The sequence below is a fragment of the Elgaria multicarinata genome, chromosome 9 (genome assembly GCF_023053635.1).
Source record: "Elgaria multicarinata webbii isolate HBS135686 ecotype San Diego chromosome 9, rElgMul1.1.pri, whole genome shotgun sequence".
Classification (NCBI taxonomy): Eukaryota; Metazoa; Chordata; class Lepidosauria; order Squamata; family Anguidae; genus Elgaria; species Elgaria multicarinata.
Window position 1 is genome coordinate 56361526 of NC_086179.1, and position 18744 is coordinate 56380269.

Here is an 18744-nt window from a genome sequence, read left to right on the forward strand (position 1 = left end):
TCACAAGCAGGGCACTAGGATAAGGGCAGCCAACCCGTTGTCTGCCTCAATTGCAGTACAGCCTCCCCCCACCCACCCCGCCAGTTGTCTTGCACTGCAACTCCTGCAAGTCCCAGCATGCTGGCTGGGAGTTGCCATCCAACAAGAGGGCACCAGTTTGGAGAAGGTTTAGGTATATGTTGCTTCCACAAATACTATGACTGCTCTCTTCCACCCTTCCCCTAACACCCCCCACCTTTGTACAGGTGCATGTGGGGGTGGGGGTCATTCTTGAGTATCCAACTGAGGAATGCAGCAGAATGTTGACACTCAGTAAAAGGGTTTTAAGGACAGTTGTGTTAGTCTATTGCTGTTTATTAAGAGAGAAACTACTTTTATAAGTATTATAAGTATTTATAAGTATTATAAGCATACTTCCTTTATAAGTATGACCTTTTGTAGACTTAAATAGACTGAACACTCAGATACAGACAGGCTGATACAAGCCAATGGCAAAAAAAAAACCCCTTGGTGGAAGAACTACAAAGTATCCCTGTAAAAGAGTTCGCCAAGCCAGATCCTTTTAAAATTCAAACTGCCATGAAGTGCTTTCTGCTGTTCAAGTCCTTGCACTATCTGACAAAGTGAATTGTATCCGGCAAAAAGCTCCTGCTCTTAAAAGTCAGTCTTCACAATGCTTTTTTTTTTTTTTTTTTCACTGAAGAATGACACTGGAAGGGCATTAGACTAGAGCATATATGTTCCTTCTGAAAAGCAAGTCATCCAATGTCTGGTTCCAAATTTACACACACCTAGGTTAGACCCATTGAAATCAGGAGTTAAGTTAGTCATAACTTCCTTGTCCCACTGATTTAAAAATGGGAAATGGGCCTACTTTAAGCATAACAAATTGGATCCAACCCAGTAGGTTTTCCAAATGGCAGTAGGTGTACATTATATTTCCTCCTTGGCTGAAACAATCATTATTTTAGTATTGAAGGCAGTTTGGAAGAGATCACCACCACTTATCTATACATTTATCTCACTCTGCTTCTGGTAAAAGGGTAAGTAGGGGATCTTGTGAAGTTGTTGTTTCCACTATTTAAGAACCTTCAAGCAAATTTAGTATTAGCATGGCTAGAATCAAATACTGTCTTGCAAATGCAGTCAGGACTATCTTGCATTCAGGCTTTTGTACAAGGTAGTTGTATAACTGCTTCCTGCAAATGCAGCTGTATGGGAGCCTATGGCCACTAGACAGTGTCTAGATGGTCATAGGATTGTTCCATTTTCTGGGAACCATGCTCCCTGCCCTTTCCCCCTCGTAGCCGGCACAGTTCTCGTTGCACCAGCTGTCTCCACGCTCAGAAACATAGAGGGTGAAAGTAGGGTGGGGCGGGGAGAGAAGATTGTAGAAGTTGCTTTAAGCAGCTTTATGCACCGTGTGGCCTCTGCTGCTCCAAAGCTCCATGGCTAGAATGCAAAATCGTTCATCTAGCCAAAAATGAAGGGCAGCCGCCCTGCACTGGATAGTCAAGTTCAGAGGCTGACTATTTTCTCCATAAGATTGCACCCTAAGTGTACCGGTGTCATCTGCATAAAGTCCCATATCATAGCTGTTTAGTGGCAAACGGCAGAAGATGCTGAGAAGAAACTGGTGGCATGATAAACACCTTGATAATTGTGGAGTGTGGTTTTGCACGCCGCACCCTTTAATAAATCCTTTTTTTCTTTTATGTCTTCCTCTCCCCACCCCCTCAGAGATGAATGTGTATGTTAAAACTGCCGTGTTTCCCAGATTTTCAAAGATCTAAAAACAATGACACGTATGTAAAAAGCCCTAATAAATCTTTAATTAGTTTTGTTTTGCTTTTGTGTTTTTACAGGACAAATGACAAATTACAAACATCTGATTTTTCTCAAATGTCCAAGTTATTATACACATTCCCATCTGTCTTGCAGGGAGGAATATTGGTCAACATTTTAAAGGTAAAATAAGCTGCATAATAGTACAGATTACTATAATAAATGTACAGTGTTTACAAATAGTTTAGAAGCAAGAAAGATGCATCTGCATCAAAAGGCAACCTTTTAAACTGCCACAACTAAATTTTACATTCACACTTGCAACAGGTCACAAGATGGTTACGAAGATCAGGTCAATAAATCACTATGATGCACAAATACAACAAAATCTGATTATATACATATAAATACATATACATGTATATTATACATATTTGTATATGTATGTAGTAAATCTCATGAAAAATCTACCAGACCTGACAAAATCTACTCGCCTGTCAAAAATATGTACTTGTTCTTGGTGAGTAGTATTTTGTATGGCTGATTATATTACACATACTTGTTTGTTAGCATCCAGGACATAAAACAGACTAAGTTTTTTTCCAGATAAGAAACCGTCCATTATTAAACATGTTGCCCACAAAAAAACAAAAAAAAGCACAAAGGTAAGGCACAATAGGATTTTCCATTACAGAAGTGTGCATCATGTTCACTTAACCATAAGAAAACGTGCATTATTTGTGCAAGTTCATGCTGCAGATCCATATCTACAATAAAAACTGGGCTCTAATAAATGTATTTTAAACTAGTTGGTTTCCCATCTCCTCACCTACGCAATATCCAGCTGGATTGACAAATTATGCTGCTTTGAAAGGATTTATTGTATCTAATTTTTATATTTTCAGCTAAACTTCAACAATTTTGCAGTTTTAGGTGTAAACAATGCACACATTTAATATTGAACACACACAACTCTTCATGTAAATGTACTGCATTTCTAAGCTCTAACCATCAAGATTTCGTTTCCAAAATATGTGCATCTTTTTAGTTTTACACATGTTTAGGTATCAAAACCGTATAGAAAGTATATTCCTCAGTGGTACATTGCTAGAGCCTTCCTTTTGTAATAAATAAATTTTCACGAAGTATTTGAGTACCTGCCAATTGCTTCTTTATTGCTCACATAATTTTGAATCCATTATCACAGTTACAATATCAGACCATTCACACAAAAATCATAACCATATATTTTAATATAAAACCTATAAAAGATATTTAACTTGTATCTAATACTTCAAGGTGTTTGGCGTTTATGTAATGGTACAGCCAAAATATATAAAACATTAGGTTATGAATAAAATAGGAAGCTTATTCACTGCTTTAATGCAGGCATCCTCACAAAACAAGATTACTTTTGCCACTGCTGCCACCACCACCATCTACATTTATATACAAAACCAGTACATCTGCATTCAGTTGGTTTTCCCTCCACAACCACTATGACAAAATTTCTTTCCCATCCTTAGGCTGACACAGGTGAAGCTTTTACAGCAACAGAAACCAAAGACCAGACAGAAACAAGCACTTCTACTCACTTTCCATCAGAAACTGTAGGTGGTTTTGTTACAAAATACCCACAAGGTTATTTCACAGGAAACTATGGAAATACAGTACATCTCCATGCTTTTAAACTGTTATCAAACACTTGTTGGTGCAAAAATACAGCCACATCTGAGAATGTTTAATAAATTCAACATTTGTCATGCAAAACTTAAACATGTTGGTTTGCTTGAGCTCCAAAACACTTCATAGAGCAATTGTTCTTTTATCTCAGTTTTACTGCCTCATTGCTCAGACATTCTGAAAAAATGAGACCTCTGGAACGTTGATTAATGAAAACGTTAACATACAAAAAGTACTAAAAGTGGAAGACAGGGCCAGACAGGAAATGTTCCTGCTGCAAGTCAACAGTTCTAGTAGCAGTAAAATGCCTCAGGAGTTACCCTGAGAGTTAGTTGTGCCTGTCCGGAGACGAAGATGTGACATTGAGTTCATGTGTGTATTTGATGGCTTCAACGGAGCATTGCAAGTGATAGCCTGGGGGAAACGATGATGATATCGATCTAGCCGTAGATATTTTACTGTTACCAATTTGCCTGTAGTAAAGTACAATTTCAATAGGTTAAGGCTTTGATTTATTTAGACCACCCTATTCACAGATTTACATTTATCAGTATGTTAAAAAATATTTGATCTACAATATTTTTATCTAGAAACTAATCACTCTTGCTGTTTATGCTGATGCACTGCAATTACTACCAAACTCCTGAATTATTTGGAAATTAAAACTTCTTACCATCAAACCATGACCCATGTAATGCTTTAAAAGCCTTCCCGGCATATTCTGGAGACAAACACTTGACATACACACAACCCTGAGGGGAGAAATAAAGCTTTGATTTAGATCTAACCAAGAAATTAAGTATATAAATTATCTACTGTAAATCATTTTTTACCTCACGTGAATTTTTGTCCACTGCTATGTGAACAATTCCCTCATTATCACTGCACTTTTCCAAGATTGCTTCTTGAATTGCCAAATGCCAGTGATCACCTATTTCCCTAAAATACACATATAAAAACACAAAATGTGCATGTTAATATTTGGGGGAGGGGGGTTGTTAAAAATATGAAAGCAGTCTAAATTAGGAAGCAACACACAGTAATAAGCAATTTTCTAGGTACATACTTGAGTTTTTAAACAGCTCTGAGATAATCCTGTAGAACCCAATAAGCTGTGTCAGGGAGCAGGGGTAGCTGGGGTGTGGAGAAGTGGTGCTGCTTAGCAGCTTAAGGAACTATGTACCCATAATTACAGGTTGCTTTGGAACACAAAACGTCTCTGAAATGACTTTGCACAAATGTATTTGAGAATAACAATAAAGTGTTTGCTCTGTGTCAAGCAAGAGAAAAATGAGCAACACTAAGGCTATGAAAAGAGAGCTCTCTTTTGATTCCTGAACTGCAGAACACCATCCCCTGAGAACAGCAGAGATCGTCTATTGCAAGCACATCCTAACTAAAAACATAGGTACAGCGTTTTCTTAACATAAACTGACTGTGTTCAGATGACACGCTAAGCCATGGTGGTTAAGCATTTTGAGTTAAACATTATGGTTTAGTGTGTCATGTGAACCATTCCTAACATGCTTACTGACCATTTGTTGCAAAATGGTTAGCAGCCTAACCGTGGCTTAACATGTTGTTGGAACAGGCCCACTAAGTGGGTAATTTGAACAGGTCATCAGTTATAAAAAGAAAAAATCAGCTTTCTATGACATTACATACTAAGAGGTTATTGTAATTTCCACTGGTCAGACATTTTATTTTTCTTCACTATGGAGGTAAACCGTTCAGTTTGGAGTTCATCTTTAGAGGCAAACTGACCTCAATTCTTGCTTACATAGAGTTACTTCCTATTCTTCTTTGTAACAAAAACGTTTTCTTCCTACTTAAAGCAGCTTCTCTCTGTATGGGCAAGGATTCTAAAGAGCAGTTATACTTATGTCTGAAAGTAGGCCTCCATACATCAAGGACTGGAGAGGGGCTATAGACCACATGCATGCCAAAGGTCTCAGGTTTAAACCCTACCATCTCTACCAAAGAGGAGTTCAAGCTGTAGAGTTCGATAAGAGCACCATCCAGGACCTTGGAAAACCACTCCCAGTGAGAATAGACAATATTGGACTAGAGGGAACAATGGTCTCACTCTGTATAGAGTAACTTTATATGTTCATAAAGGCCATAACACATATTGGAATGGAACTTATACTACTAATACAAATCCAATCCCCTGTCACTGACACCCAGGATAGCCAAAAGAGGCCAACAGAAACACACCTGTCTAATGCTAAAGCTGCAGGGCGTGGAATATAAAGTGAGGCTGGGAGCTAGAGAAAGCTTGCAGGGACAAGCCCTAAAAAAAATCTTAATGCAGGGATCCCAATGCAGTCCCCATGGGGACCTCCAATGAAGCCCACAAAGCTCTCCACACCCTGCTCCTTTCAAACTTTGTTTTTGTTTCTGAAAACATTTTTTTGATCAGCTGTTCAGTGCACAGAAAGTTTCTTCTCAGCCCCAACCAATCTTCTTCCACCCCTTTCCCTTTGCGCTCTCTCTCTACTCCCTGCCTCTAATCTCTCTATTTCTCTTCCTACAATTGTTTTCCTCGCTATTTTTCTTCCCTCTACCTCTTTGCCTTGCTCCCTTCTTCAGTCCCTAGCATCACTATTTCTCTCTCCCCAACCTCTTTACCTCACTGTTCTCACTCCAATCCAGCCCCCAGCCTTGCTCTTTCTCTCACTATTTCCCTACTTTCAGGTCCCTAGCCTTGCTCTTTCTTTCCCTCTCCCCCTTTTATCTTGCTATTTCTTCCCCCTCCCAGCCTCTAACCTGAGTTTTTCCATTTCTCATTTCTTGTGTTGCAACCCACCACCACCTCCATCCCAGGGTAGGGGCTAGGAGGAAAGACCCTTCTACTTCAAATGCAGTGATCTGGTTTCTGGCCAAACATAAGAGATGAAAAAGTCAGAATAAAATTCTGGGGTTAGATCTGGAGATAAAGTTCCGAATGAAAAGAAACCCTTAGTGACATGGACAGTCACACCTACTTAAGATGAATGCAAACTACTGAAAGACCATTCTGCTATATCCCTCCTTCCCCAGCCTATGTTGAAATAGAGAATACATGTGAATTCCCTTTAATTCTATAGCACCGAGACACAACATGTAAAACCAAGAGAAAAAGTACACTTACATAACTGGATCAAACATATTACGAATCTTCAAGCATGGTGTCAAACTATTTGGTGGTGAATTTCTTCTATCTAAATGAAATGCTACCAAGAAAAAAAATAGGAGTGTTCATTTAGCAAATAGGATATCATTCTAGCTCAATTAATAATCTATAAAACTGTAAAAGCATGGTTTGTGCAGCATGCAGTAAAACTTAATGAAACCTTACGACTTGTAGAACTTTAATACCATATTAGTTATCACCTGTGTCTCTGCTTAGGTTATTAATAAATGAGGCTTCAGAAATAGATATTCTCAGCAACTTCCAACAAATACAAGTGAGTGATATGCAAAAAGTCTGCTATACACACAACTAAGTTTTTACTTATATTATAAACCATTGCTACTACGTATTTAATTAAATGGTCCTTTGCCCTACAGACATCTTGATCCTGGGTGACTTTCCTCACTTAGACTTGGCAAATGAAGCAACCAACTGTATTACAAAAGTAACAGCAAATATTGGCAATAAAGTTGAACTAAAGTCACTGGTACACGACAACCCAAATGTTTTTGCAGTGCTTGGTATTTCAGCCAGATTCTACTCCAAGTACACATAATTATGTAGCACAGAAAGTACTAAAGCGTAAGAATGCATCAATGAGGCTCTGCTACTTGAAGTGAGCTCAGCTATGAGAAGAATGCTTGAGGGAGAAGGAGAACCTAAAGCAAGGCAAATGGCAGGCATATGAAAGGTTCAGTTTTCCTCATTCATGCACCCCTATTGCTCTAAAATCACAAATGCATAGCCGTTTTATGGGAGATTGGGGCAGGCGCAAGCACAAAAAAAGCCCTGAATCATCACATGTAGTTTGAGCCTTAGATGTCTACATTTGTTGAACACTCTTGGTGTTCACATAAAACCACTTACTTAAGTCATTAACTATGACTCAAGCACCATCTTATAGTAGTTCAGCAGTTTGACTTGCAGGGTCGATTCCAGAGAATAACATTAGATGACTACCTCAGCACATTAGCAGCTGAATTGTTATTCAATATGTATATGAAGCTGTTGAGAACAGGCATTAGCAGATTTAGGGCAAAGTGTCACTAGTATGCAGATGACACCTAGCTCTATTTCACTGTGACATCTGAATCAGGAGAGGCAGTGCATGTTCTGAACCAGTAGCTGGATACAGTTATGGCTTTGATAAGGGCTAATAAACTGAAGCTGAATCCTGACTCTATGGGTGGGTCATTCTCAGGTTTGGGAATCGAGCTCTTTGCTGTTCTGGATGGGGTTGCACTCCCTCCGAATGACCAGGTATGAACTTCGGGGGTGCTCCTGGATCCATCTTTTGTCATTGGAGTCGCAAGTGACCTCAGTGGCCCAAAGCACGCGTTACCAACTACCAGTTATGTTGTATTTTGTAATGCTGTTGTATTTTTATGAATTATTAAGAGCTTCGGCTATGAGGCAGTATAGAAATGAAATAGTAATAACTATGCTCGTTCCTGGATAGGGATAGCCTAGCCCCAGCAACGGTATCCTGATTAGACTACTGTAATGAACTCTATGTGGGGCTACACTTGTACCCAGTTTGGAAACTGCAGTTACTGTAGAATGCAGCAACTGGGGTGCTCAGTGGGACACTTAACGTAACACCTATGTTAAAGAAATGTGCTGGCTGGCTAATACCTACCAAGCCATGTTCAAGATTATGCTGTTGACATACAAAGCCCTAAACAACTTCAGACTAGGATACTTAGCAGACTGCCTTCCCCTATATATACCCAGTCAACCTTTAAGATCTTCAGAGGTGGCCTTGCTGGTCATTCCTGGACCAAGAGAATATCTCAAAGGCCCAGAGAATATTTCAATATCTTCTCAGTGGTGGCACCCACTCTTTGGAAAACCCTCCCATATAGTTCGGGAGGCAGAACTGCCTCCTGAAAACATACTTGTTCACCCAGGTATTCTCTGGTTTGTAAATAATTTCAATTAATCATCTTAGCATTCTGTATTGTTATTGTAGTTTAAGATTGTTTTAATAGTGTATTTAAATATTTTTATTATTTCTATGTGAACCAGAGTTTTTTATATTCAGCAATATAGAAGTATTAATAAATACATAAAATTAAATTTAATTCAGAATTTTCCAGCAGTTCAAAGGCCAAATTTATTGTTTTGGCAAACAAATCAGCATCCTAATAGAATGGCTGATAAGAGACTGCAAGATTGTCTTGCCATGTCACCCTGTCACAGTTAACACACACAGCTCTTGTAGATAGCAACTATAAATATTACTACCTAATCTCTTTCTTTAGGCTGAACAAATTACTAGGAAAGGATGGATTTCAAGGGAGCCAGCTAACTACTTCACAGATACAGAGTCTCATTCATGGTTCTTTTCAAGTTCTTCATCTCTCCCTCAGTAGTAGATGTGCATGTTAAGGAGCAGTCCTACATGTACATGTGAGGGTGTGGAGGAAGCCACTAGGTGTTCACTGTGGGGATCAGACATATAGGGACTTCTACAGAACACTAAATTAGGCAGATTTCAAACCCAGAAATGTGCCCAATCTACCTAACCTGATGGAAAATAAATCACTTGTCAGAACTGTACAGACATCACTAGTACACATAGAGGTACCTCAAGAAACATGTATAGGAACTACAATAAAGTAAGGCTTTCTGACTAAAATAAAGTTGTATTAATCTTGTTTTTAGACACACATCAGTTAGTATTAAATGCAGATAATAGGAAAAAGGTATGTTTCACAAACTATAAATAAGCTGTTGCATACCTTGCCCTTGCCATACTTTAGATGGTATGACTAACATTTTATCACATGATGCAGATGGCTGTATCCACCTCCAAACCAAGAAGTCAGCACCACCTATTCTTCGTGTTTCTGTGCGGACTCTAGATTCATTAGCAGCAAGGAAATCAACAGCTCTATTCCACACTTTCTTCATTTTTTTCCTTAAATATAAAGGAAAACGTAATATTTAACATTTTATGCAAAATTACTTCTCTCACTGCCAAGGTACATCCTGTACAGAGCCTTGGACATAGTATACAGAAGTCTCAAAATCAAAAATGTATCTTTGAGGTCCCCATAATAAACTGATGTAGCTGTATATAATTATTTGCACATACCTGTCTTGAGGTGGAATCAAAGAATCTCGCACATGGGGAATAGGCATGTATGGCTGTAAGTCTTTGTTTTCCTGGCATGCTTCATTGTGGGTTCTTAAAACATCTGAAAGCATTGCATTGAGTTAAGTATACTATAAATCAAACTGAAATAAATCATGTTTAGAAATCCATTGGGAAGTATTTAATGACAGTGCAACCAATAACATTTGCTGTGACTTAGTCAAAGAGTGGGCACTCCTGATAAATGAAAGTACCAGAGTACGCAGTATCTTTTATGTACGACATGAACAATAGCTTTGCTGTTACCCAGAGGGACAAGGAGTGAAAATAGCTACTGATAGTTCAGGCTTTAAGAAACCTCTCCCTTCAGTGCTTTTCCACATCACCATTATGAATCCCATCAAAGACCGGTCACTAAGTCTTCAGGATATTTCTCCATGTACATTGAAGATAAATAAGAGGAATAAACTACTCAAACACATTTGCCAGAAGTTTTTCCTGCTTCAATAATCTTTAATTCCTCAACACACAAACTGAAAATAATCCAAGATCATATCTTGGCAAGACAATAACAACATTCAGACATAATGCTTGACTATGATTTGGCATTATTTGCACAAGCCTTGAGCTCGTCAGCTCCTTACTCTCATTTCCTCCTCTGATGCAAAGGAGACAGGAAGGTTTCATGTCCACTTATGATGTTGGCTTATTTCCCCTAAACCATAGTTAAGATTAGCCAGTTTAGATTTCAGGCATAATAAACTGTAGTTAATTGAACAAGGAAGAAAAAGTTTTAGATCTTGTTCTTGTAGCCATGATAGAGGAAGAGAGAAGCAAGTGCACAAACCTGAGACTCATGCACATAGCACTAAATGATAGTTCAATGTTTGACCAAACAGGCTACTATAAAATGAGAGTTTAACTAAAACTTACCTATAATTTTTACAACTGTATCATACATCTGTCTGGTTTCCTCCTCCTCCTTAGACCACCGATATTTCATATACCTCAAGACTCCCCAAACCATTCCTACACCTGTGCCAAATAGAAAGATTTAGCTAGCTTAACATGCCAAATTTTCTAAAGATCACTAGTTGGCTTAGAATGTAAACATATTTTAGAGCGAACTAAAAACAAATGAAACTTGCTAGAGATATTCAGGAGGAATTATCATTCAGTGGGCATGATCACCACTGTGGTTTGTTTAAGCCATAGTGGGAGCCCTTTGCCTAATCACCCACCCAGACGCAGTATGTTGTGTCACCCGAACCCAGGTGGCATAGCTTGTTGGAGGGGAAAGCCCTCAAACAACCCAACAACAACCCACGGGTTATTTGAGGATTGTTTCACCCTCCAACAAACCATGCTACCCAGCTTTGGACAACACAACAAACTGCAACCAAGCGGGTGATTACAAATCGTGTTGCGGCTTAAACACATGTGGCTTAAACACATGTGGCTCATGTGAACCAGGTCAATGTCAGTACACTGATTACTTTTAGTGAGATATGGATTGTTTTCACCATTGGTACTTTTGTGAAGTTTAGATGAATAATTTAAATTAAACTATACACATAGTAATCATTATTTATACAAGTAAGAGTACATGTAGAGCTTTCAGTGCCTTTTTATTGAGCACTAAATAGATACTTTACTGAGTCATCTCCTTAAAAAAGAAGGAAAGATGCAGGCTGTTCTTGAATAAACAGCATTTTGATGTCATTAACCACGTCCTATTTATCCCATATTGCGTTTTTAGAAAATGGTTCCCAATTTCCTCTTCTTTCAGATAGGTCAATCTACCACGAAATGTATTACAAAGCCTTATGCGCTTGTCTAACAACATCACTCTTGCAGTTTTCCCTAGAGTCAAACAAGTATAACAAAATTTCCCTTTTTCACAGGAAAAAAACTTACCTAAAAGCAGAATTAACGATCTACATGTTACAGTAATAAATGCACGACGAAAACGACATGTAAAAGACATCTGTGGCCTAGTTGATATTAGGTATTTTACATCAGTTGTATTGGTTATAGACTCCTCATCCGAACTATGGCCAATGCACCTGTTTAAAAAGAAGATCTAATTTAAAAAGAAGTCTAATTCTTTGACATGACAACTAGGGCTCAAACCACGAATGAGTCACAGACCCATGCACTTCTTCCTTCCCTCTTCTGTGGATTCTCCCTACGTCTCCTTTTTAACACTAACCACATGTAGCTGCAACATCCAAATCAGTGAAACTACTCTTAGCATTTGCCCACGAAACCAATCAGAAAACTGTTTGAATAGGTTTTCAATTGTGATTTGGAGAGCAAGTGTGCCAGTTCAGACATCACAGCAAACTACAAAAAAGAGGAAAGCCAAGAGAGACCTTGTACACAATTCTCGAAACAATAATTTGAATGATTATCTGAATGAAGTTTTTATGTGAAAAGAGCAGACTATGAAATAAAATTACTTACTTTATACCAAAATCTTCTCCTCTATTTAGAATCCATTGCAGGGAATCGTTAAGTACTTTTTCATAGTCTGGACCTAAACTCTAAGAGAAACAAGCAAACTAAGTAAAAATAAAGCTGACGAGGTTTCCCCCAACCCCCATGCACCCATCATATCCTAAAGGCTCAATGCTGGGTATTCTTGCAAGAGAAATCTCATCCACCAAATATATGCTATGAATATGTAATAATATTACTTCAAATATTCTAATAAAGCCTAAGTATTAACCCCCATATTCTTATACCAATTATTTCCTCAAATACTGGAACAAGAAAAACTATGTTTATTCAGAAAGCTCAGTGTATGTTTATCAATACTAAATTATGCTGATTCTAGCCAGGACCTGTGCATTAAAGGAGGAAAATTAAATATTTGTTCACCACACTTTTGCAAGAACATTTGAAGCACTATTTTGTATGTCCATTCCACCTAGCAGCAGCCTGATGGCCAGGCTCTCCCTTCTGGTCTGGCTCAGATCAACTGCCACTGGGTTACTCTCTTCCGAACATATTCCCCTCAGCAGCTATTCCAATTAGCTATTTGTCAAGTGATCGTACTTTAACTTCTTCCTTCCACTGGCCTTTTTTGGTGTGAGTCATGCCTATTGGACTGTAAACCATTCTGGCATCAACTTGTCTATTTTGATTCTGTGTATTATTTATTTATTTAAAACATTTATATACCACCCTATATCATTAAGACCTCAGAGCAGCGTACAGATAAAAACATACAGTATAAAACAATAAATACGCACAGTTAAAAACAAATTAAACCATGATCCAAGTTAAAACAATATATAATTTAAAAGCAGTTAAAAACAGTTAAAACAATGTGCCAGTGAGTTTAACCATCAAAGGCTTTGTTAAAAAGCCATGTTTTCACTTGGTGTCGAAATGAAATCAATGTTGGCGCCAATCGGGCCTCCAAGGGGAGGGCATTCCACAGTTGGGGTGCCACAGCAGAGAAAGCCCTCTCTAGGTGTACGGCACCTAGTAAAAATTTAAGTACTAACAGCAGCTTCTCAACTAAACGCAACCACATCCAAAGCAATTGCTTCTTTTTAATTACTCAATTTGCTTTACTGAATCAGCATAGCAAACATAAATGAAAGCAGCCATGCATATCACAAAAGAGGAACAGAATAGCTAATAGCAAAATAAAATGTGATAAACAGATTATTTTTTTACTGCTGTACCGGGATACAAAGGCATACTTTTAAAATGCCTTTCTATCCTGATAACAAACAACTGAGATTCAATAGTAGTGCTATGCCTCATTTTTGTGAAATGAGGAGGGAGTTACTAAAGATGTTACTAAAGATGGCTCCTTTCGCTCTTGTATACATTTTTCATGCCTCCTCACAGACAACGTTCTCCCCGCCAAACTGCCACTGCCTGGGGAGAGAAAGAGGGAATTTGTCCCTGTTCCCAAGGCCAGTTCTCCCTTACATTGGGATGTTCATCCATATGTACAACCCACTGGAAACAATGCAGGGGAATGACACTGCATTTACACACTTTAAATTTTAAACACTTTTTTGGCATGTTAAGAGAACACAAACTTCAAGATCTATGTTTGTACTGCTGAAAGGAAGTCAGTCATACTTTTTATCAATTTTCTGTATCTTCCACTCCATATTTCTCTCCCAGTTTTCTCCCCTTACATTTCTGTTAATTAAAATCTGTGTTGCACACTTTTCTCTGAAAAGTGGAATAGGTACATATAATGTATAGCTTTGTAGTCCAAAGCTATATTGAAGCCAGACTTTCATTTATGTTGAGCATATAAAATTCCCAACAGTGAACATATATTTTCCATAAAGATCACCCTTGTAGGGCCAAAAAAGAACTTAAGCTTTGAGAGATTATTTCTACTAAATGTCCAATATTGCAACCCAGGAGATATTTCTATGGTTACTGAAAAAGCTGCTCATCAACAATGCAAATCCATGCACTCAACAGTAGAAGAATTTAGTTAATAAGTAGCTATGCAGGAATTTGGACAACAAAGCTTGCCAGATCCAGTTTTATAAAATGAATGAATCGGAGTGGTGGTGGGGAAAATATTTACGATCTGCCAGTCTAGCCTTACATTGAAACAAGGGCTAAATAGTTATATTAGAGAACAATATTCATATACATATGAATGAACATGGCAATAAATTATAACACATATGTAAGTGACAATATTCTACTAGAAATTATCAGATTGTGTCAGAAGCCTTTAAACTGTTGAGCTAGACAAAGTATCATGCTCTTCTAATCTACAAAAATTCACCTTTGTAGGATCCTTAGTTTGGCAAAGGTCTACTTCCTTTGGGAACTGAGATATAGGTAGGGAAAAGGAAGCAAGAATGAACATAAGAAGCTGGCTTATACCATCAGACCTTTGGTCCATTTAGTCAGTATTATCAATTTTAACTGGCAGCGGCTCTCCAAAGTTTCAGATGCAGGTCTTTTCCAGGACTACCTAGAACTGCCAGGGGCTGAACCAAGGACCTTCTGCATGCAAGCATATGCTCTATCACTGAGCTACGTGCTCCAGCACTGTGCTTTTGTAGGATATAGAAGGACTTAAGTAGACAGAGGCAGGGGTGGCTGAAGACATTTTGCTGCCTGAAACAAAGCAGCAAATGGCACCCAAGTTAAAGGGAGGTCAAGAAAATCCCACAAGTGCCTGTCTCCCTCCCTGCCATAAATAATACGAGTAACAGTACATTAAACAATCAACAATTTGCAGCCACTTCACACTGCCTAGTGGTAGGATTGGCCCTGGATAGCAGAATATGAAGAGCCTTTCCCAAAGGCCTACTCCAAGAAACATGGGACATCCATATGAAGCTCATCATTACCCTCCAGTATTCATAAGACTCTCCACAAAACTGCAAGGTTTTGTTGCTCAAGAACTTTGCCTAACCATTGACAAGTGAGTAATGTCCACTTCCTTCCAGTCACAAATTTCTTATGTCAAGAAGTAATGCTGCATTCCCTATGACCAACCCAAAACAGAGACATAACTGTAGCTCAGCCTTGGGAGCACAACAGCTCAGTAGCTGAGCATATGCCTTGCTTGCAGGAGGTTCTAAATTCAATTGCCAGCATATCCAAGCAGGGCTAGAAATGAATCTTGCCTGAAAGTCTGGAGAGCAGCTGTTGATGCTGGGCTAGATGGGCCAATGACTGGCTCAGTAGAAGGCAACTTCCTATGTCCCTAACAGCCTGTTGAAAAATGTATGCAAATCCTTATCAGATGATGAAAGGGAAGCAGCAGTGCATTGGGCTGTTCCTTTGAAGTCTCAGAAATCAATTGGTTCTCTCTTTTCCTACAGGCATGATATTCTTTAAAATATTGTAGAATTCAGATGGCCTATCAATTTAACACTACTCAGTTTTAAAATTATAGGTTATATTGAGTAATTTGATCAGATAAGAACAGAATACCAGTGTGTGGTGTGTGTTTTTACATAAGATCTATATATTTTCCATTTTGGCTCTTAAAATAGGCATGTAAAACCCCCAGCATAGTTTCTTTCGGAGATTATATGTATCACAATAAGCAACATACTATTCATTCTGAAAACAAAGCACATTTTAAAAGTAGTAATTTAGAACAAAAGTGAAGTGAAAGATAATCCCAATTTAAAAAGATCAATATTTACTTACTTTTAAATATGTAGCCGCCTCCTGGATGGAAAGACCTTTCTTGACCGAGTTGCCACATTCATGATCTCCTAGTAAAATTAAACTTTCATCAAATATTTTTTATGTATTTATGACTGAAGAATATGAACATTAGACAGGATCATACAACTAATGTTGTATTGTTTGTAAACTATTTTTGATGGATATATATACATGGATATCTCTATCACCGTTTGGCAGTGCACCACCATACATTTCTATTCAGAAGTAAGGACTATTGAGTTCAACGTGGCTTAATCCCCAATAAGTGGGTATAAGATTGCAGCCTAAGTGACACAACTAATCTTCAGGTAATGAATAAAATCTTAATCATATTTATGCTCAATGATCTCTTCTTGATCCTCCCAGAGTGCAGGACACGGAATAACAGGCTCAAGTTAAAGGAAGCCAGATTCCGGCTGGACATCAGGAAAAACTTCCTAACTGTTAGAGCAGTGCGACGGTGGAATCAGTTACCTAGGGAGGTTGTGGCCTCTCCCACACTAGAGGCATTCAAGAGGCAGCTGGACAACCATCTGTCAGGGATGCTTTAGGGTGGATTCCTGCATTGAGCAGGGGGTTGGACTCGATGGCCTTGTAGGCCCCTTCCAACTCTGCGATTCTATGATTCTATGATATTTTGAACATACAGCCTTGTATTCTAAGTGTAGCTGAAGGAAGTTCATGGAAAAAAGTTTCCCATCCCCTCTTCCCCAGTGCAGCTCCCTGAAAAGCCTCCCCAGTGGGTTAGAGAAGCCCTCCTGAACAATATAGGATGGGGCATAAGGGGGCTGCTGGATGGGTGGGGGGAAATCACCCCAAAATCAGACTTCAATTTGAGGATAATTTCACAGAAGGAATTTCCCCCATCTCCTCTTCCCAACCCATCCCATCCCACTCTATGGGTTTTTAGAGCTGCAGCAGGGGGGAGGGGGACAGGAAACATTCTCCTTAAATTAAATTAAATTAGGATCTTAGCCATAACTTTTACATTTGATATGCTGCTTACATCTGCACTGTTCCTATTATATGCAGACTGCAAATATTTATTAAATTCATCTATGACTATATTAATTTAAACTGAATGCAGTAGATTTAAACTAATAAGCAGTAGATCCTCAATGCATACATACAAGGTAGACAGAAAAAATACAGGCAGCCTTCCATTTTGACTTTTCTAGTGAGTGCTTTATATATTTAGAATGAAGTTATACTAAAAATGAATTAGGTCAACTAGCAGAACGGTTAAACCTAAAATTTAAACCTTGGGTTAAAATTATGAAACTTGGCATACTCATAACATTTTTTGATATGGATCCCAGTCAGCAATGCCCCTCGAGGTGCAGGAGACTGACAAATGTGCTATTCTGTCTTTTAGTTCACAAGCCATGACAAAAATTCTTACCATAACAGATTCATAATGATGAATGTGATTTTTTAGCAAGGTCTACCCCAAGAGTTGAAAAACAGATGTCTGTGATCTACAATCACATGGTTCTGTGTAATCACAATTTATATAAATCTTGCCCAGGAGCAGCCTTATCATGCAGCAAGGTGAAGCAACTTGCTTAAGATGGTCAAATACAAGACTCAGAATGCTTCATGTAGTCATTTACACTTCAAGTAAAGTCTCCTTTATGGGTTTTCAGAGCATCACTTCCAGCCAAGCACTGTATATGCGCCAGACACTCAAGTAAACCACCATGCCAGAAATAGACAAAAGAATGAGGAACTGAAGAGTGTACCCCAAACTAAATTTTTGGTCATATCAAATCATGTACTTCAATCCCAAGAGGAGTGATCTCTACAAGACCCAACTCTTCTGGTCCAATTTTTCTTGTGAGCACAAGGCCCTTCCAATTACGGCATGCACCATGCAAATACCCAACATGCAGAAATGAATACAGAAAGGAGGTGTGCATCAAACAATAGACTTTGGGCCACCCCAAATCATAGCCCAAAGTTCCATGAGATTGTCTTCTATGAGTGGCAAGCCATGCCATCTATCAAGCGGGGAGGGGGCACACCCATTAGATGTAATGTGACCCCTTTTTTGCTGGAAAAGGCAGATAGTTCAGATGATTTTTTGCCATTGGCAGAAGCTGCAACACATATCCCTGCCAATACCACAGTGCTACATGAAAGGTTTGTAGTACTTTTGTATAAACAGAATCAGTGGATTGTGTAAAGTCAATGAGGCAAAGTAGCATCCATGGTCAAGAATGTCACAATCCCGAGAAACTAACACAAATAGTTTTCAAACAACACACAATGTGCACAATCTAGGGAGAAAAGGTATTTCATAGGGATCCGAAGTTACAAAGTCCAGCAAACTGGGGTTAGGATAGGAAAGGTCAAACTTGATGGTAACCAAAGTGGACAACTTTTGGTCAAGCTCAGGAAAAGTGGTGGTATGAGATGATATAGTGTAACTGTAAAGGTTTGCAGATGCCTACACAAATGCTAAAGTACCACCCTTAAGTGCATTGCTCTTTCCACCATGAAGTAAACTGTTTTCAAGAACAATTTTACCTGAGTATCAGTAATGACATATACTTCACTGAGTGAACTTATGCTATAGATGGAACAATAGGGTTTCCAGGTGAAGTTTATCCCTAACATAGGAACATTCCCATATTTGTGTCCCATAAATAAATTTAAGTCCCATACCCTATCAATTTACACGCATAACCAAGTCTTTTGCACATTTTTTGGAAGCTATTCACCTTTGGTGTTAACACTGGGTCAATGATTGATAAAAAGATTTTTCAGAAACAGTATCTTGCATTAACAACATTGCATAACATTACTTTCTAGT

The 18744-nt window shown here is 38.5% G+C and overlaps 1 protein-coding gene across 2 annotated transcripts in view; it reads right to left on the reverse strand.

The window, feature by feature from the left end:
- Window positions 1-18744, reverse strand: part of LEMD3 (LEM domain containing 3) — a 278836-nt gene that overhangs the window by 249855 nt on the left and 10237 nt on the right. Inside the window, exons 4-13 of one of the 2 annotated variants that reach the window (XR_010025820.1) lie at window positions 15909-15976; window positions 12210-12289; window positions 11661-11809; window positions 10677-10778; window positions 9744-9846; window positions 9388-9566; window positions 6602-6683; window positions 4302-4407; window positions 4142-4220; window positions 1876-3941 (exon numbers count right to left, since the gene is read on the reverse strand). Coding sequence is in view for 1 of the 2 variants with exons in the window: in XM_063133918.1 (XP_062989988.1) it covers window positions 3778-3941; window positions 4142-4220; window positions 4302-4407; window positions 6602-6683; window positions 9388-9566; window positions 9744-9846; window positions 10677-10778; window positions 11661-11809; window positions 12210-12289; window positions 15909-15976 (1112 nt within the window). In the remaining variant the exon portion in view is untranslated. Of the gene's footprint in view, window positions 1-1810; window positions 3942-4141; window positions 4221-4301; window positions 4408-6601; window positions 6684-9387; window positions 9567-9743; window positions 9847-10676; window positions 10779-11660; window positions 11810-12209; window positions 12290-15908; window positions 15977-18744 lie in introns of those variants that run through there. The other variant, XM_063133918.1, reaches the window with a different exon arrangement.